We start from the raw sequence: 26,169 nt of genomic DNA, 5'->3' as shown, positions 1-26,169 counted from the left end.
AAAATAGTTTAGCTTGAAGTTGAAAGACCACAAGAAAGCCATCACAAGACCTCTACTTATATATTTTGGTATACAGACATTCTAAAATCAGAAGCACATATTTACCATAACGACGCCGAGAGTGAATTGGCGCCAATTTTGCCATATTTTGTTGATTTAAGTCCATCTTTCATAATAGCACTAATTTCATACTATCAACTTTTTCCAAAATAAATTTTGCCCACTTCTTTCCCATATTACATAGCACTTTGTTTAACACATTGTTTTTGTTTTATTTATCATTATTTGATTTCCAGCCTTCTCTGTAAATGCATTTCTTCATTCTTATTCAGTAAGTTCCATTTTTTTTTAAACCATTACCAAAAGCTATGGTAGAATTGTAATGTCATCTTATTCCGAATGAAAAGTATATAAATTAAAAAGAAGTCCGAAAATTAAAGCTAAACTTCCACGATATACTCGAGCACAAACTTGAGCTAATCCTGGATGTCAATGATAGTTTTCATCATTTATTCACATCAGAAAAGAGAACAAGAGGAATTTTATACCCCACTCTTGTATTTTGTTTATTTAGTCACATTTTATAGCCACATATCTATCATACACACAACTTCACTCCATGTTTATAGTTTCTTAAGTATTAAGGATGGCTCTTTAAATATCCTTCCTGATTTCTTATCATATTTCAAAAGAATTTGATGCTTCTGGCTTTGTTCTCATTGTAAGGTATAGACTACTCCAGAATTTTCAAACATTTTTCTTGTAATAGCTAAGAATCCAAGCATATTAGAAAAACATATAGCACAAAGGAACAATATTATAATATATCACTCCGAAATTTTAACAAATTGTAACACATGAACTTATACTGACATCGAACTTGTGAAATAAATCAGCTAAATTGCACACTTATTCAGCCGTTCTGATTTAAAAATCATAAATCTAATGCCATTTCCTAATCTGCCTATACATTCTACCACTGCCAGAACATTAGCATTAAAAAAGGAAAAACTATTAAATCTCAGTAGTTTTAAAGCATATAAATTTAAATGCTGGCCAATTTATTATAACACAAATTAAAGAGCATTGCCTTCCATATAATATGACTACCATTTGTTATTTTTGAATATATCTTTAAATGATCTGAACGAAGATTATTTGTAAAAAGGTTTATTTAAAATGTTGTATCAATTCATTTGTAAATAATATACAAAAGTCTATAGCCAGGTTGAAACTTGAGGAGCTACGATCACCTAATCAGGTTTTGATTAGATTAACAATTTACATTGATCTACAATCGTGAGGTTGCGATTTGATTATACACGCCAATAAATCACAGATTAACAATATTAATGTCTGAGTAGAAATATTGCTGCGAGTTGGCTGCACTTTTAATCCATACTTTAACAAACAACCTTTACAAACATTTTAACAAGATGGGCGGTGAAATATAGTGAGGTTCCAAAAAATGTGAATGCGGCCTCAGAAAATGGAACTGTGGAGAATGAATGGCAGGTAATTTCCTGCAAATCAATGGATTAAAAAGCAACATGTTTTCCGCAAAGTTCACATGAGCACATTTTACAGAGTCAATGGTGATATTATATCAAGTAAAGTCCAATACCTTTAATAATATCATAAGCCTACTTTTATCATTTTAAAAAACTGGAATAGACTTCTAGTTTGACATATTTGTCTGGTGGGAATGCTGCTCTAGAAAAACAGAACAAGCCCTGTGTGGGGTTTGAACCTTCAATCTCACACTTCAAAGGCACCCTGCAGTCGGCTTAACCACCAAACCACGGAGGCATTATTATGAGTTAAGTGTGCACAACTGTTTATATTACTAACCTATGTGCACAAATTAACTATTGTTTGTGCATGTGGACAAACCCTAGTATGACATACTCATATATGACTTTTACGTGTGCATTTATTAGCTTATGTAATGTGTGCAGATACTAGTGGTATATGTGGCTGCTCCTGCTGCTGCTGCTACAACAACCACTATACTGCTGCAGGCTCCTGCTGCTTCTAGTTTAGTTAATAAGAGAAATTAGTCAAATACTGTAAACTTTAAACTTATACAAACCTTGGCACAAAACCAAAGCTTAATTGTCAAGGTCAGGCTTAGAGACCAAAATTCAAACCTGCATACAGAATCTAGAGAGAAACATACAAATATTGAGCTTAAAGGGTCTCACTTGGGGGATGTAGCTTGGCATATGAGACCTGACACACCCCTGGAACTGAACAAAATAGGCTCAAAACGTGGTACCTTAATTTTACCATGGTATTTGTAATTGCAAAAAAACATTTTGTTATTTTGGTGAAATATGATGCATTCTGGTGTAATTTATGCATGATCTTTTCACCATATTGACATGAAAAATTCACCATGGCAACTCTAAGGAGGGCATGCACCCAAAAGGTGCCAGGTATAATAGATGAAGCAGGCATGATCAAAAAGTACATCAAGGCTGTTCACTTATTATGATCATGATTCTTGAAAAAGCACGGCCTATAGTCATCACTGAATATTGGTACATAGATCCTGCTGATCTTCCCATATAAAATAGAGATTACATTCAGATGTCTATGATTAGCCAGGAAAGTGTGGGGGGAGGATGTTGAATGGGGGTGCATATCAGCGTGCGCCTGCTCCTCCCCCCAAAATACATATGTTCGATATTGTGCGTTTGGCATTCCTCCCTCAAGAAAAAATGGCATATAGCAGTCAATAAGTGTGTATTTTGGTGTATTGTATGCATATTCTTAGATGCCAAAGAAGATATTCCTGATACACATGCCAGATGCAAACCTCTTATTGCTGATCCACCCCCCTATTTCCTGTGATGGATATGATAATATGTATAATATTCTCATTTTGAAGAGTTCTAAGATTTTTAAGGGAACTTGTTTTTATGATACTAATGAAACACCTATTCCATTTGGTAAAATCAAGTTTTAGTTAGTAGTTGGCTAATTATGAAATTAGATCTAAGCTTTAGATGTTTAAAAAAACTGGGGCAGTCCAGAACCAGATGTTACCCTCCTCCTCCCCACCCCCACCCCTGCATTTTTGTTTGTGAATTATACATCTATAAGGATTTAGAATAATAAACAGGCTACAAAATAATACTCGTAGTGTATAATTTGATTTTTAAGTGCTACATCATCAAGGTATGAGTAACTTTGTTGAAATTAATGGCTTATGGTATGATCTTGGACACATGACAATTTGTGAACTACAAGGATGAGTATTATGGTAGGCTCCTGCATGGTAGCCTCAGAAATAATGACAAAATCTCTGAGAAACGTTTTTTGCAAGGTTCTGTCAGTGTACTCCTTCATATGAAAAGATGTGAAAGAAAAGGCTTCACAAACATTCTCATGGCCAACTGCATTACTTCTGCTTGTACAGCTACACATACAAGTAGTGTTTCACAAACATTCTCATGGCCAACTACATAACTTCTGCTTGTACAGCTACACATACAAGTAGTGTTTCATAAACATTCTCATGGCCAACTGCATTACTTCTGCTTGTACAGCTACACATACAAGAAGCGTTTCACAAACATTCTCACGGCTAACTGCATAACTTCTGCTTCTACAGCTACACATACAATTAGTGTTTCACAAACATTCTTACGGCCAACTACATAACTTCTGCTTCTACAGCTACACATACAAGTTGTGTTTCACAAACATTCTCACGGCCACTTGCATAACTTTTTCTTGTACAGCTACACATACAAGTAGTGTTTCACAAACATTCTCACGGCCAACTACATAACTTCTGCTTGTACAGCTACACATACAATTAGTGTTTCACAAACATTCTCACAGCCAACTACATAACTTCTGCTTGTACAGCTACACATACAAGAAGCGTTTCACAAACATTCTCACGGCCAACTACATAACTTTTGCTTGTACAGCTACACATACAAGTAGTGTTTCACAAACATTCTCATGGCCAACTACATAACTTCTGCTTGTACAGCTACACATACAAGTAGTGTTTCACAAACATTCTCACGGCCAACTACATAACTTCTGCTTGTACAGCTACACATACAAGAAGCGTTTCACAAACATTCTCACGGCTAACTACATAACTTCTGCTTGTACAGCTACACATACAAGTAGTGTTTCACAAACATTCTCATGGCCAACTGCATTACTTCTGCTTGTACAGCTACACATACAAGAAGCGTTTCACAAACATTCTCACGGCTAACTGCATAACTTCTGCTTCTACAGCTACACATACAATTAGTGTTTCACAAACATTCTTACGGCCAACTACATAACTTCTGCTTGTACAGCTACACATACAAGTAGTGTTTCACAAACATTCTTACGGCCAACTGCATAACTTCTGCTTGTACAGCTACACATACAAGTAGTGTTTCACAAACATTCTCACGGCCACCTAAAGAACTTCTGCTTCTACAGCTACACATACAAGTAGTGTTTCACAAACATTCTCACGGCCACCTACATAACTTCTGCTTCTACAGCTACACATACAATTAGTGTTTCACAAACATTCTTACGGCCAACTACATAACTTCTGCTTCTACAGCTACACATACAAGTAGTGTTTCACAAACATTCTTACGGCCACCTACAGAACTTCTGCTTCTACAGCTACACATACAAGTAGTGTTTCACAAATATTCTCACGGCCACCTACAGAACTTCTGCTTCTACAGCTACACATACAAGTAGTGTTTCACAAACATTCTTACGGCCAACTACATAACTTCTGCTTCTACAGCTACACATACAAGTAGTGTTTCACAAACATTCCCACGGCCAACTACATAACTCCTGCTTCTACAGCTACATATACAAGTAGTGTTTCACAAACATTCTTACGGCCAACTACATAACTTCTGCTTCTACAGCTACACATACAAGTAGTGTTTCACAAACATTCTTACGGCCAACTACATAACTTCTGCTTGTACAGCTACACATACAAGTAGTGTTTCACAAACATTCTTACGGCCAACTGCATAACTTCTGCTTGTACAGCTACACATACAAGTAGTGTTTCACAAACATTCTCACGGCCACCTACAGAACTTCTGCTTCTACAGCTACACATACAATTAGTGTTTCACAAACATTCTTACGGCCAACTGCATAACTTCTGCTTGTACAGCTACACATACAAGTAGTGTTTCACAAACATTCTCACGGCCACCTACAGAACTTCTGCTTCTACAGCTACACATACAAGTAGTGTTTCACAAACATTCTTACGGCCAACTACATGACTTCTGCTTGTACAGCTACACATACAAGTAGTGTTTCACAAACATTCTCATGGCCAACTACATAACTTCTGCTTGTACAGCTACACATACAAGTAGTGTTTCACAAACATTCTCATGGCCAACTACATAACTTCTGCTTGTACAGCTACACATACAAGTAGTGTTTCACAAACATTCTCATGGCCAACTACATAACTTCTGCTTGTACAGCTACACATACAAGTAGTGTTTCACAAACATTCTTACGGCCAACTACATAACTTCTGCTTGTACAGCTACACATACAAGTAGTGTTTCACAAACATTCTCATGGCCAACTACATAACTTCTGCTTGTACAGATACATGTACAAGAACAAACATTCTCATGGTTTTCTGCATTACTTCTGCTGTACTACAGCTAGAAATACTAGTAGTGTTTCCAACTTCTGTAATACATCCAGAGTTCTTCTACAAGAGCTTGGTATGCATTTAGTGATAGTGATTGATGATAGCAAGGAAATCAGAAAGAAAATCAATGCTGTTTAGTTGAATGTAATGCTAAATACAGTGGATATTGAATGATCCTGCAATCTGAAAAGCATACAAACCTGTGAACTGAGAGGAACCCTAGAATGTCCACAGTACTTTGTCATCCACTTTACACAGGATATATATATATATGGTCCACAGAAGAATAATATTTATGTTTTCTCAATTTCACAGCATTCAATACCTAACCAAAAGTTCAATCATACTGTTTAACAGTGAAACTGTTCGCTTGATCGATAACATATATATCAGGGCAATGGTTGAGTTTTTATAAAATAAATCCCATGTTTTTAACTAACAGAGTTCATTCAGTGTTTTATCCCATGATATTAAAACTCTTTAAAGGATTAAATAGTATTAACCGCAAAAAGTCTTACAAAAATTCTCCAATGTTCAAATTTTTTCCACTCCCACAACGGCCTTTGACCATACATGGTAAAAGCAATATGATCATTTCCTATTTAAAAAGCTCATAAAAAAACTGCAATTGTTAAGCCTGTCACAGAATTCAATAATCAGATCAAATGAACATAATTTAAGGATAATATTGTCAACTACCCAATAAAAATCGTTATCTTATTTTTAGCTGTAACTGCCAGTAGGTACTTAAAGGATCCAATTAATTTAACATAACAAATTTCCATGTATTATTCAAATAACCAAACATTCAATAGGTGATATCATTTGGCATATGTTTCATATGATTAAATGTTTGTCGAAAGTCTTATGTCTGCAATCAACCATCAATTACAAATCTTTTTTGAGAGCTAATGGTACCAAAATTCTTAAAAACATTCATTTGCGGAACAGTTGAACAGCTTCAAGTGCTGTTCGAAATGAATTCATACCCTTTTATTTGTATAATTATTCATGCCTAAGAGGTATTCAAATAAGGACATATGTTGTATGCTTTCCAGTACTAAAGAGAGATTTATCAGTGAAATAGAAAAAGTATTTCACTGTTTCAAACAGTGAAATATCTATTTTATATTTTTCACTGTTTTGAAATTTAAGCCAATTCTCACGTTCAAATCAAACTTTAGCACATACAGGGCTGGTCAATTTCAACGATATCATTTCTGAAATGATTTTAAGTCCACATACAATTTTGCGTGCCATTTCTAAAAAAATGCAATTAAATATAATTTAATATCCTAAATTCCATGCATATCATAAAAAATAAAATTGTTTATTTCAATTCAAGTTCGGAATATATTTCACCTTGTGAAAACACCAAAATTGAATATTTCACTCTTGGCTGCGCCATTCATGAAATATAACTTTTGTTGCTCACTCGGTGAAATACATTACCATCTTATACGGAAGCAAACAATTATCCTCTATGTGTTCAAAAGAATATTTTCAAATTTTTCAGAATGTTTTCATTAGAAAATGATCTGCATTATTTTGGATAAATAAAAGGAACCACTTTCATTTAACATGTCTAACACTAGCATTAAAAAATGTTTTACAAGAACATATAATCCATGATACTAGAGAAACATTATCCACAGGAAGGCAATCATTCCCTAATAATAACAGCGTTTCATGCATCAACAAAGGCATCTTTTCCAAACATGTGGAGACATAAAGGCAATATATCCCAGACACAAGATATGGGATTGATGGGAAAGGCAATATATCCAAGATACAAGATATGGGATTGATGGGAAAGGCAATATATCCAAGATATGGGATTGATGGAAAAGGCAATATATCCAAGATACAAGATATGGGATTGATGGGAAAGGCAATATATCCAAGATACAAGATATGGGATTTATGGGAAAGGCAATATATCCAAGATACAAGATATGGGATTGATGGGAAAGGCAATATATCCAAGATACAAGATATGGGATTGGTGGGAAAGGCAATATATCCAAGATACAAGATATGGGATTGGTGGGAAAGGCAATATATCCAAGATACAAGATATGGGATTGATGGGAAAGGCAATATATCCAAGATACAAGATATGGGATTGATGGGAAAGGCAATATATCCAAGATACAAGATATGGGATTGATGGAAAAGGCAATATATCCAAGATACAAGATATGGGATTGATGGTGAAGGCAATATATCCAAGATACAAGATATGGGATTGATGGAAAAGGCAATATATCCAAGATACAAGATATGGGATTGGTGGGAAAGGCAATATATCCAAGACACAAGATATGGGATTGGTGGGAAAGGCAATATATCCAAGATACAAGATATGGGATTGGTGGGAAAGGCAAAATATCCAAGATACAAGATATGGGATTGATGGGAAAGGCAATATATCCAAGATACAAGATATGGGATTGGTGGGAAAGGAAATATATCCAAGATATAAGATATGGGATTGATGGGAAAGGCAATACATACCAGACACAAGATATGGGATTGAAGGAAAAGGCAATATATCCAAGAAACAAGATATGGGATTAATAGGAAAGGCAATATATCCCAGACACAAGATATGGGATTGATGGAAAAGGCAATATATCCAAGATACAAGATATGGGATTGGTGGGAAAGGAAATATATCCAAGATACAAGATATGGGATTGATGGGAAAGGCAATATATCCCAGACACAAGATATGGGATTGATGGAAAAGGCAATATATCCAAGATGCAAGATATGGGATTAATAGGAAAGGCAATACATCCCAGACACAAGATATGGGATTGATGGAAAAGGCAATATATCCAAGATGCAAGATATGGGATTGATGGAAAAGGCAATATATCCAAGAAACAAGATATAGAATTGCTGAGAAATGCAATATGTCCCAGATACAAGATATGGGATTTATGGAAAATGAAATATATCCAAGATACAATATATGGGATTAATGGAAAGGGCAATATATCCAAAAAACAAGATATGGGATTGATGGGAAAGGCAATATTTCCAAGATACAAGCTATGGGATTGATGGGAAAGGCAATATTTCCAAGATATGGGATTGATGGGAAAGGCAATATATCCAAGATACAAGATATGAGATTTATCGAAAAGGCAATATATACCAGGTACAAGATATGGGATTGATTGAATGCAATATGTCCCAGACACAAGATATGGGATTTCTGGAACAGGCAATATGTCCCAGACACAAGATATTGGTTTGATGGAAAAATCCAAGATACAAGATATCCCGGTTTGATGGAATAGGCAATATATCCCAGACACAAGATATGGGTTTGATGGGAAAGGTAATATGTCCCAGACACAAGACATGAGATTTCTTGAACAGGCAATATGTCCCTGACATAAGATATGGGATTGATGGTGAAGGCAATATATCCCAGATACAAGATATGGGTTTGATGGTGAAGGCAATATGTCCCAGATACAAGATATGGGATTGATGATGAAGACAATATATCCCAGATACAAGATTTGGGATTGATGGTGAAGACAATATGTCCCAGATACAAGATATTGGATTGATGGAAAAGGCAATATTTCCAAGACACAAGCTATGGGATTGATGGTGAAGGCAATATATTCCAGATACAAGATTTGGGATTGATGGTGAAGGTAATATGTTCCAGATACAAGATATGGGATTGATGGAAAAGGCAATATATCCCAGACACAAGATATTGGATTGATGGAAAAAGCAATATATCCCAAACACAAGATATGGGATTGATGGTGAAGGCAATATATCCCAAACACAAGATATGGGATTGATGGAAAAGGCAATACATCCCAGACAAAAGATATGGGATTGATGGTGAAGGCAATATATCCCAGACACAAGATAGGGGATTGATGGAAAAGGCAATACATCCCAAACAAAAGATATGGGATTGATGGTGAAGGCAATATATCCCAGACACAAGATAGGGGATTGATGATGAAGGCAATATGTATCTGACACAAGATATGGGATTGATGGTGAAGGCAATATATCCCAGACACAAGATATGGGATTGATGGTGAAGGCAATATATCCAAGATACAAGATATGGGATTGGTGGGAAAGGCAATATATCCAAGATACAAGATATGGGATTGATGGGAAAGGCAATATATCCAAGATACAAGATATGGGATTGGTGGGAAAGGAAATATATCCAAGATACAAGATATGGGATTGATGGGAAAGGCAATATATCCAAGAAACAAGATATGGGATTGATGGGAAAGGCAATATATCCAAGATACAAGATATGGGATTGATGGAAAAGGCAATATATCCAAGATACAAGATTGATGGTGAAGGCAATATATCCAAGATACAAGATATGGGATTGATGGAAAAGGCAATATATCCAAGATACAAGATATGGGATTGGTGGGAAAGGCAATATATCCAAGATACAAGATATGGGATTGATGGGAAAGGCAATATATCCAAGATACAAGATATGGGATTGATGGGAAAGGCAATATATCCCAGACACAAGATATGGGATTGATGGAAACGGCAATATATCCAAGATACAAGATATGGGATTGGTGGGAAAGGCAAAATATCCAAGATACAAGATATGGGATTGATGGGAAAGGCAAAATATCCAAGATACAAGATATGGGATTGATGGGAAAGGCAATATATCCCAGACACAAGATATGGGATTGATGGAAAAGGCAATATATCCAAGATACAAGATATGGGATTGGTGGGAAAGGAAATATATCCAAGATACAAGATATGGGATTGATGGGAAAGGCAATACATACCAGACACAAGATATGGGATTGATGGAAAAGGCAATATATCCAAGATACAAGATATGGGATTAATAGGAAAGGCAATATATCCCAGACACAAGATATGGGATTGATGGAAAAGGCAATATATCCAAGATACAAGATATGGGATTGGTGGGAAAGGAAATATATCCAAGATACAAGATATGGGATTGATGGGAAAGGCAATATATCCCAGACACAAGATATGGGATTGATGGGAAAGGCAATATATCCAAGATACAAGATATGGGATTGATGGGAAAGGCAATACATCCCAGACACAAGATATGGGATTGATGGAAAAGGCAATATATCCAAGATGCAAGATATGGGATTGATGGAAAAGGCAATATATCCAAGAAACAAGATATAGAATTGCTGGGAAAGGCAATATGTCCCAGATACAAGATATGGGATTTATGGGAAAGGAAATATATCCAAGATACAATATATGGGATTAATGGAAAGGGCAATATATCCAAAAAACAAGATATGGGATTGATGGGAAAGGCAATATATCCAAGATACAAGCTATTGGATTGATGGGAAAGGCAATATTTCCAAGATATGGGATTGATGGGAAAGGCAATATATCCAAGATACAAGATATGAGATTTATCGAAAAGGCAATATATACCAGGTACAAGATATGGGATTGATTGAATGCAATATGTCCCAGACACAAGATATGGGATTTCTGGAACAGGCAATATGTCCCAGACACAAGATATTGGTTTGATGGAAAAATCCAAGATACAAGATATCCCGGTTTGATGGAATAGGCAATATATCCCAGACACAAGATATGGGTTTGATGGGAAAGGTAATATGTCCCAGACACAAGACATGAGATTTCTTGAACAGGCAATATGTCCCTGACATAAGATATGGGATTGATGGTGAAGGCAATATATCCCAGATACAAGATATGGGTTTGATGGTGAAGGCAATATGTCCCAGATACATGACATGGGATTGATGTTGAAGGCAATATGTCCCAGATACAAGATATGGGATTGATGGTGAAGACAATATATCCCAGATACAAGATATTGGATTGATGGAAAAGGCAATATTTCCAAGACACAAGCTATGGGATTGATGGTGAAGGCAATATATTCCAGATACAAGATTTGGGATTGATGGTGAAGGTAATATGTTCCAGATACAAGATATGGGATTGATGGAAAAGGCAATATATCCCAGACACAAGATATTGGATTGATGGAAAAAGCAATATATCCAAAACACAAGATATGGGATTGATGGTGAAGGCAATATATCCCAAACACAAGATATGGGATTGATGGAAAAGGCAATACATCCCAGACAAAAGATATGGGATTGATGGTGAAGGCAATATATCCCAGACACAAGATAGGGGATTGATGGAAAAGGCAATACATCCCAAACAAAAGATATGGGATTGATGGTGAAGGCAATATATCCCAGACACAAGATAGGGGATTGATGATGAAGGCAATATGTATCTGACACAAGATATGGGATTGATGGTGAAGGCAATATATCCCAGACACAAGATATGGGATTGATGATGAAGGCAATATGTATCTGACACAAGATATGGGATTGATGGTGAAGGCAATATGTATCGGACACAAGATATGGGATTGATGGTGAAGGCAATATATCTCAGACACAAGATATGGGATTGATGGAAAAGCCAATACATCCCAGACACAAGATATGGGATTGATGGTGAAGGCAATATATCGCAGACACAAGATATGGGATTGATGGTGAAGGCATATGTCCCATACACAAAATTTCAAATTGCTAACAAAGGCAATATATCCCAGAACAAGGCATGGGGTTTCTGATAAAGGCACAAGACATGGAACAGCAGGTTCACTGTATGGAATATAATTATTTAAACATATAATGTTTCCTGGACAATTGTCATTTGACATAGCACATCAAATGTCCTCGAACATTTTTTAATGACAAAATATCAAAAGACAGCTTACAAAGAAAACAATACAATAGTAAAGTTTTGTGCTTATATTACGTTTTGATAGTGTACTTGCTGACTCATAGAATTGAGTGCCTTGGTTTATGCATACATATCCTCAAGCTGGGGTACCAATTGTCATAAAGCATAGTAAAACTTTGAAAGCCATCAAGGGCATTTCCATGTGACTGATTTGTCAGCGTCTGCATAATTTATACTTTTTACTCACAACAGCTTTTTTTTTGCAAGAGGCACAAACAATTTCATTTTTCTGTATCTTGAATCACCAGGAGTAATGTGTGCTGTTAGTGATAACTGCCTTCATTAGTGATTAATCAAATTGCAAACTTCTAAATATGGTTCCATTTCGCTCCCCTGCATTGGCAATTAATTATATTTTTTATGTTATTGTACCCAATGGAATAAACATTCAAATGAAAAACTCTCTTTGAATGATAGAAATAAACCTTATTGAAATTAATGTTTTTAGAATGCACATTAACACCTGAAAACAAGAATTAGAATATTATCTTTTAGATGTCTTTTCTTTAAAGGGGAATACCGCAAAAACAAACAATGAATAAGCCATTTCGACTACAATGAATGACTATAACAAACTTATGCCTTGCTTTTGAAGGTACAATAAAATTGACCTTATACAACAGGGGCTGGTCTAACAGGGGGCACGATAGCCTGTGCCTCCGCCCCCCCCCTATTTGGTCAGCAAATGAACCCTTAAAACACTTAATTTCAACCTTACATTGATATCTTAACAATTAAATGCTGATAGCTTTGGCCATGTGTATGTCCATTTTATGATAAAGATGTATAAAAGTATCTTTGAATGAAGGGTTGAAATGCATGAATAATTTGTACTAGTTATCTCAAAATGTCAGTAAAACAAGAGTAGTCTCAGACTGCCATATCCCCCACCAAATTAAGAACAGTATCAGCTTCACCTTACGATTAAAGATCATATTTAAAATTAACAAAGGGCAATAACTAAATAAATACTGCACAATGAGTTATGGTTTCTATGAACTGCACTTCTCCTAAATGAGATCAATATCTGTATATGAAGTTTAAAGTCAATACTTCAAAGACTTTTCAAGTTATGCGCTAGACAAAAAATAAGTATGAAATCAACAAAGGGCTATAACTAAAAAAGTACTCAGAGGTATGATTCTTCTGAACTGCACTTTAGATAAATGAAATGCATCTGTATATGAAGTTTGAAGTAAAAACTTTAAAGACTTTTTAAGTTATACTCCAGACAAGATTTCCCAGAAGCACACAAAAACACACATGCACACCTTCAATTTATGTAACTATATCCTCTTCACCTTTCAGTAAAGGATAATAAAAGTTTTGAGGTGGTTGTGCCACCCCCCCCCCACCCATGTAAAACCACGAAGAAAAAGAGGAAACTTTTAATTAACCTAACACACTTACAATAACTGTATTACAATTGAATGTCTTGCCTTAGAAAGGAAACATAAAATCAACTTAATACGACAACAATAAATGTATGACAATCCAATGCCTTGTTTTAGAAGGGAAACTTGCAATCAACCTTACACAATCACAATGAATGTATGAAAATCCAATGCCTTGCTGCAGAAGGAATACATAAAATTGTCCTAACACAACCACAATGAATGTATGAAAATCCAATGCCTTGCTTTAGAAGGGAAACATAAAATTGTCCTAATACAGCCACAATGAATGTATGACAATCCAATGCCTTGCTTTAGAAGGAAAACATAAAATTGTCCTAACACAACCAAAATGAATGTATGACAATCCAATGCCTGCTTTAGAAGGAAAACATAAAATTGTCCTAACACAGCCACAATCAATGTATGACAATCCAATGCCTCGTTTTAGAAGGAAAACATAAAATTGTCCTAACACAACCACAATAAATGTATGACAATCCAATGCCTTGCTTTAGAGGAAAAAACGAAATTGTCATAACAAAGCTGCAATGAATTTATGACAATCCAATGCCTTGCTTTTTAAGGGAAACATAAAATTGTCCTATAACACAGCCACAATGAATGTATGACAATCCAATGCCTTGCTTTAGAAGGGAAACATAAAATTGTCCTAACACAGTCACAATGAATGTATGACAATCCAAAGCCTTGCTTTGGAAGGGAAACATAAAATTATCCTAACACTCCCACAATGAATGTATGACAATCCAATGCATTGCTTTGGAAAGGAAACATAAAATTGTCCTAACACAACCAAAATGAATGTATGATAATCCAATGCCTTGCTTTAGAAGGAAAACATAAAATTGTCCTAACACAACCACAATAAACAGCTGCAATGAATGTATGACAATCCAATGCCTTGCTGCAGAAGGAATACATAAAATTGTCCTAACACAACCAAAATGAATGTATGACAATCCAATGCCATGCTTTAGAAGGAAAACATAAAATTGTCCTAACACAACCAAAATGAATGTATGACAATCCAATGCCTTGCTTTAGAAGGAAAACATAAAATTGTCCTAACACTCCCACAATGAATGTATGAAAACATAATGCCTTGCTTTAAAAGGAAAACATAAATTGTCCTAACACAGCCACAATAAATGTATAATATCCAATGCCTTGCTTTAGTGGAAAACATAAAATTGTCCTAACAAAACCACAATAAATGGCAACCTAAAGCCTTGCTTTAGAAGGGATATATTCATTTAACCTTATACAAACACTATAAAGGTTAAAGACATTTTAATGCCATGCTTAGAAGTGAAGTATACAATTAACATAAAACAACTACAATGCCATTTATTTCATGCTTTTCATGGGTTAATTTGTTGCAAAATAATGCTGGATAAAATATCATAATCATAATTTCACTGTTCTCACATTTAAGTCAGTTCTCTATGACATCAATTGTCAGATGTTTGGAAAGGTTTTCAATTTAAATATAAATTAATTGTTGTTGGTTTTTAAATAAAAGCATGAGCTAAAAATGAAAAATATAAATACTGTTTTGGTGTAAGATTGCAGTATTTTTCACCTGATGAACATTTTTTTACGCTACTCATGAAACATAGCTTTTGGTTCTGACCCTCTGTGAAATATATTGCTATCTTATGCTGAAACAAACAGTTATACTTTACATATTTCACCTTGTGAAAAAAAACTTTACATTTGGCAAAGTCACTCATGAAATATAGCCATGGTACTGATTGACCCTCAGTCTGTGAAATATATTGCTATATTACACTGAAACACACAATTATGCTCCACATATGATTCTTAACTAACATACCCATAGGAAAGACTATTTCTTTCTCATTTGGCATTTTTTTCTATAAAACATCCCTTTTTCAGTATTTCCTTTCTTATGCTAAAAATAATACTATCTATAAATACTGTAAAAAATCTGCAAAAGGAATTATTGTGTATTTAATATAGTATTATTTACTTAACCAAAAACATAAATATATTCATATGAAAAAAAAGACTTACTTTTATTATTGAGGACAAACATGTTCTATCCAAACCAAGGTGCTGTATCTTCAAATAACTTTTTCCTAGCTTGCCCAAAACAGATTCCAGAAATTTGAACAAATCCATGCGAATAATTGATCACAAAATGTAAGTGAACAATAGCTCATCACAAAAGTCAAAGTCTTTTAGTTCATCACATAGTAAAAGTGACATCCAATTCATCACAAAGTAAAGATGACTTTTAATATATCACATATTAATAAAAATGGCAATCAATTAGTCCATTCGTTTTATGCATGATATTTTTTTTTTCAAAACCGCTCACATCTTATCAAAGCGTGTAATGATTCCTTTTTGAAATTGTATCACATCATGCTTCTAACTTCTAAGGACTGCTGTTGACTTTGTAAAATAGATTAACCAGTTCCTTGGTTCTTTCACCATTCAACCTTAAATTTGTAATTTTTGGTTCAAAACTATCCATGAAAGAACAATTTGCATAATTTTCACGTTATTTATCTTTTGACGATAAATATATATACGCTAGTTCCAGGGCTTATTTAATGCATGCATAATCAGTGAACTAACTTTCTAAAGTTGTGTTTGATTTTGCAGATAAAAACCTTTCTCCTTACCACCTATCATATTGGCAATTTTCAATCTAAAGTTTCTGACTATAACGAATCGTAAGACTTTTGAAAGGGCTATTTATGCATTAACTAATATTTTTGATAGCCTTTTATCTTTCATGTATAGCATAAATACAATGTCATTACGTCTACATATAATCCAACGTACGTGTAGCTTACAAGTTTTTCACAAGTAAGGTTTTAATTTTATAGAATATTATGTAAAATGCAAGTAAATTTTGATAACAACTAAACCACTTTCATCCTGCGTTTTTCTTATCAATTCCAAAGATGTCATCATGCAGATATAACGATCTTTTGTTCAATATAACATCATCAAATCTCTAATGAATAGTCACAAACATTAACCGTAATAATTTCCATAAATAATGAATTCCATGAAGAAACGGAAAGCATTTCCGTGTTTTAGCACATGTAGTTCCAAATCTGCACGCAGGAACTTAAAAAGACTCACAGATAAAACAATTCGAAATAACTCCCGAACTATTTTCCCAGGCTCCGAAATTGTGCAAACTAATACACTGAGCTATCAAATTCCAAAGAGTTTATTAACCATGCATAAAGTCCTTTATTTTAAAATAAATGAGCAAACGACCCCCAAAGATGTCGTAGCTAAGCAAAATTTGGGCCCAATTACTTAATAGTCTGTCATGAAAACTTGGCCAACGCAATAATAAACCAACTGTCATACCATGAAATGACTTCAGATGTATCAGCTATTATTCTTATAACATAGGTTATTGTAACAATGTATCATAACGCCATGTAGACCTTTTTGGAGCCAAATTTGACGTTAGTGCAAAAATGCTCTATGTTTTCATGAAAAATTCTGATCAGAATATTGGTTCAATTATTCTTCATTTAAAAATCAGCTTGTAAACACCTCTAGTTAAAATGTCTTTGGAATAAAACATATCTCTTTATTCCATCTTACAGTGTTACAATGTTGCCATAAAATACATAGTCGGCAATAATCAAACATTGATTGCTAATAAATATCGTAAACTTTTTATCTACAATTTTTTCAAGTCAATTGATTCAATAAATCGCTATTGAATCATACAAAACTATGGTTTTGTAATAGTTTATCAGGTAGGAAAAATCAGGTCTATATCTCTTAAACAAATATGTGTTAAAATGCTAAAGCTATTGTTATGAAGCTTTATCTTGCCGATTGTACAAATATATTTTGCAAACATAAACATAATCTTCCATTGAGTCAAACTTTTAACAGCAATTATGGAGAAATTGTTACTTTATGATTTAAGATTCTACTTTTCATGAAACATAAACATAATCTTCCATTGAGTCAAACTTTTAACAGCAATTATGGAGAAATTGTTACTTTATGATTTAAGATTCTATTTTTCATGAAATAATTGAAAATTTATCATAGAGAACCATTACTGAAAAAGACTATCCAACTATCCCTGGATAGTTAGTATCACTATTTCATTGCTTTGATACGGTGGGCTGATCTATTCAGGCAAAACTATGCATTCTCAAATGCTGAAACAGAAGGTATCCATGACAAAAGACTTTTTACTTTTAACCGGTGGTAAATGTTCTAACTACATTCAGAGATATAATAGCCACTACACAATGTTTGCACCATGCTGACTATGAAAATAGCTTAGAAAACTGCAAACTCAGAAAAAAAGAAGTTAAAAAAAGCTGATGATTATTTGTGTGGATAAGTCCCCATTTTGTGCATGGATGTGTGATTGTGGATAAGTCCCCATTTTGTGCATGGATGTGTGATTGTGGATAAGTCCCCATTTTGTGCATGGATGTGTGATTGTGGATAAGTCCCCATTTTGTGCATGGATGTGTTTGTGTGGATAAATCCCCATTTTGTGCATGGATGTGTGATTGTGTATAAGTCCCCATTTTGCGCATGGATGTATTTGTGTGGATAAGTCCCCATTTTGTGCATGGATGTGTTTGTGTGGATAAGTCCCCATTTTGTGCATGGATGTGTGATTGTGGATAAGTCCCCATTTTGTGCATGGATGTGTTTGTGTGGATAAGTCCCCATTTTGTGCATGGATGTGTTTGTGTGGATAAGTCCCCATTTTGTGCATGGATGTGTGATTGTGGATAAGTCCCCATTTTGTGCATGGATGTATTTGTGTGGATAAGTCCCCATTTTGTGCATGGATGTGTGATTGTGGATAAGTCCCCATTTTGTGCATGGATGTGTTTGTGTGGATAAGTCCCCATTTTGTGCATGGATGTGTGTGTGTGGATAAGTCCCCATTTTGTGCATGGATGTGTTTGTGTGGATAAGTCCCCATTTTGTGCATGGATGTGTGATTGTGGATAAGTCCCCATTTTGTGCATGGATGTGTGATTGTGGATAAGTCCCCATTTTGTGCATGGATGTGTGATTGTGGATAAGTCCCCATTTTGTGCATGGATGTGTGATTGTGGATAAGTCCCCATTTTGTGCATGGATGTGTGATTGTGGATAAGTCCCCATTTTGTGCATGGATGTGTGATTCACTATTGCAATCAAAACACTGCACTGTGAAATGAAACGTAATGTTTTAATAATAGCGTGAACAGCAGCAAACAATCTACCTCTTTTCCTGACACTTTGTTCTGCAAAACAAAACTACTGTTATAAAAAACCCATAAAAGTCTACATACTTATAGGCCTCATACTAACATGCCCGCTACTTATCTGCCTTGTACTTACTTCATATTAACATGCCTCATACTAATATGCCTTGACAGAAAATGATGAAAGAATTCAAGCAAGGGGCTTAGAGTTATATCTTTACACATATGTTTGTATACAGAGTCCATTGACTAAAGAAATTAAAAAACTCTCAGTACATTATATTCGTATAATGCATTTGTTGTCCTCTAATGTTGCGTATTTTAATGTCTTTTTAACTTTCATCCATGTGCTTTTATTCTAGATCTCCATAAAATTTCAGACTGTCCATGTTTTCATTCCATAAACTCACCTTTCACGACCTTGCTTTTCGCCTCAGACATACGGGCAGCTTCCTCCTCCATCCTCATCTTCATACTGAGTGATGACCGTTCCTGTGCTGACATCGCTCGGACCCCGATATTTGCCGATTTTACCTCTGCTGATGTTGCACTGTGCGGTTTTATCACTGCTGACCGCAGCGTCTTTTCTCTCCGAACCATCGTTGGCTGCCGATTGTGAACTTCTGTGTGATCCTCCATGACTTTGACGCTAGAGCTCTCATCAGTTGGACACAACGAGTTGGTGCTATATGGACTTATACTGCCACTCACTGAAATAAAAAAATGTTAAAATACAGATGAATATTATAATAGCAAAACAGATTCATGCAAATTCATTTATTCTTATAAAAACTACCATGACTTTTTTTGTAAAATGTATAATAAGTGAAAACATATTTTATAGACTAAAGTTGTCTTTCAAATACCCCGAAGGCAATCACAAAAACACAAATTATATTATAACCACTTACAATTTTGTCAATTTAGTCTATATACATGCATACTTATATCACTTTTTCCGATAGAAGTTCTTCACCGTTGAGCATTTCATTCTAAACCTGGTTTACCTAGGAAGTTAATCATAAAAAATGGCAACTTATTTCTTGTAAATTATTTACCAGAAATGCACATCGATGCTTAACTGATTATGAAAATCCTTACAAAACTGAAATCTTATTTACATGCATCAATGACACTAAATGGTGACAGTTATAATCAGCATTAACATTAAAAATAAATGGCAGGTCCATGTTACCCGTTGTGTGTTGGTCGGAGTCTGGGGCATCATGTATTGTCATGGTTACCGGAGTCCACCATCACTCAAGTCTAGGTTGTCAGCATCTTTATCATCAGCATTTCACTAGGACATCAGTTGCAAGACAATATGTTACAAACATTTTAATAAGAGCTGTCACAGTATGTGACGAATGCCCCCGAATGTGACATTGACCTATGAACAAGGTCAGTACATGAAAAGTTAAAGATCAAACAAATACATATGGCAAGTTATTTTAAATTGCCTCTGAACATAAAAAAATACCACCCATACTTGACAACCTACATTCTTATGTCCTTATATTCAGCATTCCATTGTGAATAAACACCTAGGTGTATCTTTCACCTTAGAGGTACGGACATGGGTGTTGCACGTGACACGTCGTCTTGGTATGTTGAACACATGTGGCAAGTTATTTTCAAATCTGTCCATACAAGAAAAAGTTACAGCCCTGACATAACAACCAATACTCTGTATCTTTATATGCAGCACTCCATTGTGAATAAACACCGAAGTGTGATCTTGACCTTAGAGGTAGGGACACGGTTCTTGCACGGGACACGTCGTCTTGGTATGTCAAACACATGTGGCAATTTATTTTAAATTCTGTCCATACAAGGGAAAGTTACAGCCCAGACACGACAACATATACTCTTATGTCCTTATATGCAGCATTCCATTGTGAATAAACACTAAGTGTGACCTTGACCTAAGAGGTAGGGACACAGGTCTTGCATGCGACACGTCGTCTTGGTATGCCGAACACATGTGGCAAGTTATTTTAAAATCTGTCCATATAAGGTAAAGTTACAGCCCGGACACGATAATCTATACTCTATGTCATTATATGCAGCATTCCATTGTGAATAAACACCTAAGTGTGACCTTGACCTTAGAGGTAGGGACACGGGTCTTGCACGCGACTCGTCGTCTTGGTATGTCAAACACATGTGGCAAGTTATTTTAAAATCTGTCCATACAAGGGAAAGTAACAGACCGGACACGACAACCTATACTCTATGTCCTTATATGCAGCATTCCATTGTGAATAAACACTAAGTGTGACCTTGACCTAAGAGGTAAGGACACGGGTCTTGCACGCGACACGTCGTCTTGGTATGCTGAACACATGTGGCAAGTTATTTTAAAATCTGTCCATACAAGGGAAAGTTACAGACCGGACACGACAACCTATACTCTATGTCCTTATATGCAGCATTCCATTGTGAATAAACACTAAGTGTGACCTTGACCTAAGAGGTAGGGACATGGTTCTTGTGTGCGACACGTCGTCTTGGTATGCCGAACACATGTGGCAAGTTATTTTAAAATCAGTCCATACAAGGGAAAGTTACAGCCCGGACACGAGTTATTGAGCCGGACACACGGACGGACGGAAGGACGGACGGATGGATGGACGGTGCGATTTTAATATGCCCACCTTCAGGAGCATAAAAATGTTACTTAAGATCACATCTTATTTTTACAAATGAACGTTTAATGAGCTATACAATCCTTGAATCAGTAACATATGTACTGTTATAGGGTAAGAAAAGTGGCTAAGTTATCTCAGTCGGTTGACATCCATGCTTGTGCTCCAGCCTGGGCCAGTTGTTCAAAACCTCCTCTAGGTTTAACAGACCGTTAAACAGGTAACGGTCCATTAGATTTTAGCAACTCGTATTTAACAGAGCGTAATGTAAAGTCCCGCTAAGGATTAAACAGATTGTTAAGGCAACGTAGCATTATATTTAACAGAGGATTTGAACAACTGGCCCCTGATGTTGGTTTGAGCGCTTCACTTGGCAAACTTTTCCTCTAAGGTTCATTTAAGCTCCAAAGCTACTGATCAAAATAGTATTTGTTTGTAGCTGTATTTTTCTGCATTATGTCAAGCCTCTTCGTGTGCCATCACAACTTAAAGTTGATCTAAATCCATGCTTGACATGAGTTAGAAGTGTCCCAATTTTCATCCACATTTGGATATTAGCAGATTTGAAGAAACAGAGATACAGGAGATGCAATTATGATACCCTAACTCTTTTCAAATAGACCGTTGACAATAAAAAAAGCACTAATATATGAGAAATCTTGACCAATATTGAGTACTTCAAATTTGCCAGTACTGCCTTAAAATGCCAGGCACCAGGTAAGGGAGCTACTGGTACCATTTTTTAATGCTTTCATTCTGATGTGGGCCCAGGAACCTTCTGCACACAAGTAAACAGTCAATTGGCTATTGGATTTCTTAGTCACATAAATACATTTTGTAACTGAATACCACTATAATACCTCTCTAAAACTTGCATCTTTAACATGTTTTTTTGACTCTTTTTACACAATAGTAAATACAGTGAGTATAAGTTATTATTTTCTTACTTACAGGTCAAGGTAGGCAATTTCCTAAAGCCACTGTCAACCTTCTCAGTGACACATTATTTGTCTCCCCTGAATAATACAGAAAATAAATATTCAATAAATTGACAAGTTGCTCTATTCAGTCTCAAGGGATTTAATTTTTGCTGAATTTATTTTAATTTAATTTTCATTTGATTATTAACCCATAAACAAACATGCATGACCTTGAACTGCATTGAAGCCCATTCACTAAGGTGTCGTATGTTTAAATAAGATTTTCGTTTTATCAATTGATTGGCTGTAATATCAAATTTCGATGCCACAGCAGCCAAATGTATAAAACTGGTAAAAGCTTTGCTCTGGCCAAAGTTAGCCAAAAGTAAATTGATTGGTCAATATATATCAAATAATAAGTGTTAACCAATCAAATCTTTTTAATATGCAAACTAACCAAAAGATAACCTGAAGACAACTTATCCAAGTTTTAAAGAAATAGCTGAAGTGACCTCATATAATGTTGGTATTGTTTGAATAGGGCATTAATACTTGCTAATTAATAATATGTTAAATAAATTACCTTTAATTTTTATTGGATAAAGTAATGACATTTATGTATTTTTGTCGTTTATTTCAACTGAAACCGGAAGTGAACCAAATTTTAAACCCTTAAGTTCAAAACTGTAATTTTGTAATATTTGTATCTTTTTTAAATCAATAAATTCTTCTTCTACATATTAAACCCTTTTCATACCAAAATAGTATGGGGTTATACCACGAATCAAAATTTACCATTATTGTATGTGATATACCTTATTTTCAATTAATCAATCAACAAAACAGAACATGCCTTATCATTTCAAACAATTGATTTAAATATACAAATTAACCCGTCACTCAAGTTATCAAGTACCGGAAAGTAATCTCATGTAAATTCAATCTTTAAAAGCGACTGGTAAGAGGCAAGTACATAGTTAATGAAGTATTTTATCGTTCTACTTTTTTTTAATTACAAAATTATTAAACTTATGCAGACTTTAAATGCTTATGTTAACAATGAAAAAAATAGTTCCAGTTTTCATCCTTAATTTAAATATCATGGATATATCCATTTGAAATTTATGAATAATAATAGCCCTAAAATAATAAAAACAGAAACTTGCTTGGAAACAATGTTGGTTGTGTGGGAAAAAAATGCAATATCTAAGTTATACGACACTACTAGAATTTTAATGGTAACAAAGTCAGTGAAGCAAGTGATCCCTTTTAAGTCATTATGATTTAACATATATATATTCTTGTCACAGAGTAATAAAACAGTTCATTATTTTAAATATCAAAATTGATTATTTATATTTTTCTCAAATTGATTGAATTAGGATTTCTCTACAAGTCCACATGTGGAAATCATAGTTACTAATTCCTATATATTGTTATGGTCTAGTAGTAATACATAATCTTTGAAATATTAGTTACAGACACCTGCTAGTCATGTTCTTAATTACTGGACATACTGTATCTTCCATAATTAATTAAATGAAACTTGGCAAGCAGTTGTCCTTACTTAGATCAAAGCATATAACATCAAGGTGTGACATAGATTCTTATGAGTTCAGGAAGGTAAAGACAATAGAAGGTAACATTAGGGGCTGTTATGAATGAAGTTTGATAAGCTATTTTTGTATGGTTGGTTAATAATTATATGGGCGTGGCCTAATGAGAAATTGTATGTGTAGTGTAAGTGGTAGGCAGTTCTTGATAGGGAGTAGACAGGAAAGGTTAACTATACCTCTCACAATAAAACGAGTTGATATATGAATAAAATATGGAAAATGTATTTGGAGTTACGTATTAATAATGAATAGATAGGGTACGAGAACCCCGCCCGGTGACATTCTAACTGACTTATATTATAACATGTTTTCACCAGACGGGGAACCATATAATAATGGTTGTAAAATTGCATATCTTAACAATTGGAAGATGCATTTATTGAAGGCAAATAGGCAATCTTATTGGCTGGAAATGTAGGTCATTATCTAAGTGGTCACGTCGTAAAAAATCCAATGAATGGAGTTTATTGTTCAATAACGTATCCATATCAATTTGTAAATTGGTTTGGAGGGAGGGGCACATGTCAAAAGGTTGCCCCTTGAAGTTACGTAACGTAACGTAAATTCCTGAAACCGCCAATGTTATTTAATATTTACTTTTACTGCCCTTCCCTAAATAATCGCATTGAATTCATAATCAAATGAAAAATGAACGCAACATCTTCAGAAATTACAAGATAGTGCAAAAACAACACTTTTAATTGGTAATTTTAATAATATTAAGTGGCTGTAATATGAATGTGACATCGATACAACAAGTGACATCAATGACAAGCAGCCACTTCTGGTGGTGGTGGTGACAGTTGTGCTGACGGTGTTGATGATGATCCCCAGGGACTTTCCCCATGTAAACAAAACCTTCAATCAATCATCATCCATATGTCGAGCACTCAAATACTGTTTCAACAAAACACTGCCCGACAGTATTACTCAAGACTACTGAGGTCGTTCTAAAATATGCTACCCTACCTTTATCAAAAAATCTATCCTCTTGTCCTTAAGTTGTTTGCATAAGCATGGACAAGCAGTAAAGACAATGCCCGATTTGGAATGGATCTGTACTGTTGACTGGTCCAATTTCGTGAGGAATTTATTTTCACATAATTATTTTCATCAATCTTTTAACAACAAACTTTTTCTAAAGGAATGTAGATTAAAAAACCCTCTATGTATCCAAGTAGCCATGCATATTATCATGGTTTCATCAATACTTAAAACCGAACAAATCGGTCATAAGACATTATCACCGAAAAAGACGCTACCTACTTAAAAGCAATCAATTGTAACTCCTTCAAACTTCGTTGTTTATGACCTCAAAAACAATCAGGGACAACTTCACAATATAAGGTATATTTGAAAGCCACTTAAGAGTTTTCAGGAGAATCTTCACTTAATATTTAACTGCACTAAATATGCATAATGTACACACGATACTTGTCTCAAATTTCAATGCAATAAACTTTAATGACACAACGAAGGCAGTTTTTTTTATTTATCATTCAAATGATATGCAACATTTTGGCATATCATGCATTAAAATTATCTCCACAAATAATAGTAAAACAATTTTATCAATTTGAAGCCACAATTAGCAAGAAAAGTCAAGTTACGCCGAAGTTTTATCAGCATATTCAATAAGAACATTGCTAATACTCAAATAACATACTATATGACATTTAATGACAATATGAAATGAGAGAAAAGACAGATTCAAGTCCAAACATCTTGAACAGAAACCTTAGAAATAAGAAGCTTATTATTCAGAGTTGCCTTCAAATCATGATGAAGTCTT

At 34.8% G+C, this 26,169-nt stretch overlaps 1 protein-coding gene across 12 annotated transcripts in view; it reads right to left on the bottom strand.

Annotated features, from left to right (window-relative positions):
* LOC128205605 (uncharacterized) overlaps positions 1 to 26,169 on the bottom strand; it is a 120,467-nt gene that overhangs the window by 67,974 nt on the left and 26,324 nt on the right. For all 12 annotated transcript variants that reach the window (XM_052907344.1, XM_052907351.1, XM_052907346.1 and 9 more), the window contains exons 2-5: positions 22,793 to 22,857; positions 20,389 to 20,493; positions 19,604 to 19,903; positions 19,212 to 19,232 (exon numbers count right to left, since the gene is read on the bottom strand). In XM_052907344.1, the coding sequence (XP_052763304.1) occupies positions 19,212 to 19,232; positions 19,604 to 19,903; positions 20,389 to 20,431 (364 nt within the window). In that variant the 5' untranslated portion in view covers positions 20,432 to 20,493; positions 22,793 to 22,857. The remainder of the gene's footprint in view (positions 1 to 19,211; positions 19,233 to 19,603; positions 19,904 to 20,388; positions 20,494 to 22,792; positions 22,858 to 26,169) is intronic.

Source organism: Mya arenaria, chromosome 10, assembly GCF_026914265.1.
Source record: "Mya arenaria isolate MELC-2E11 chromosome 10, ASM2691426v1".
Taxonomy (NCBI): domain Eukaryota; kingdom Metazoa; phylum Mollusca; class Bivalvia; order Myida; family Myidae; genus Mya; species Mya arenaria.
Note: the sequence above shows the minus strand (reverse complement) of the source record. Positions and strands in the feature narration are given on the sequence as shown.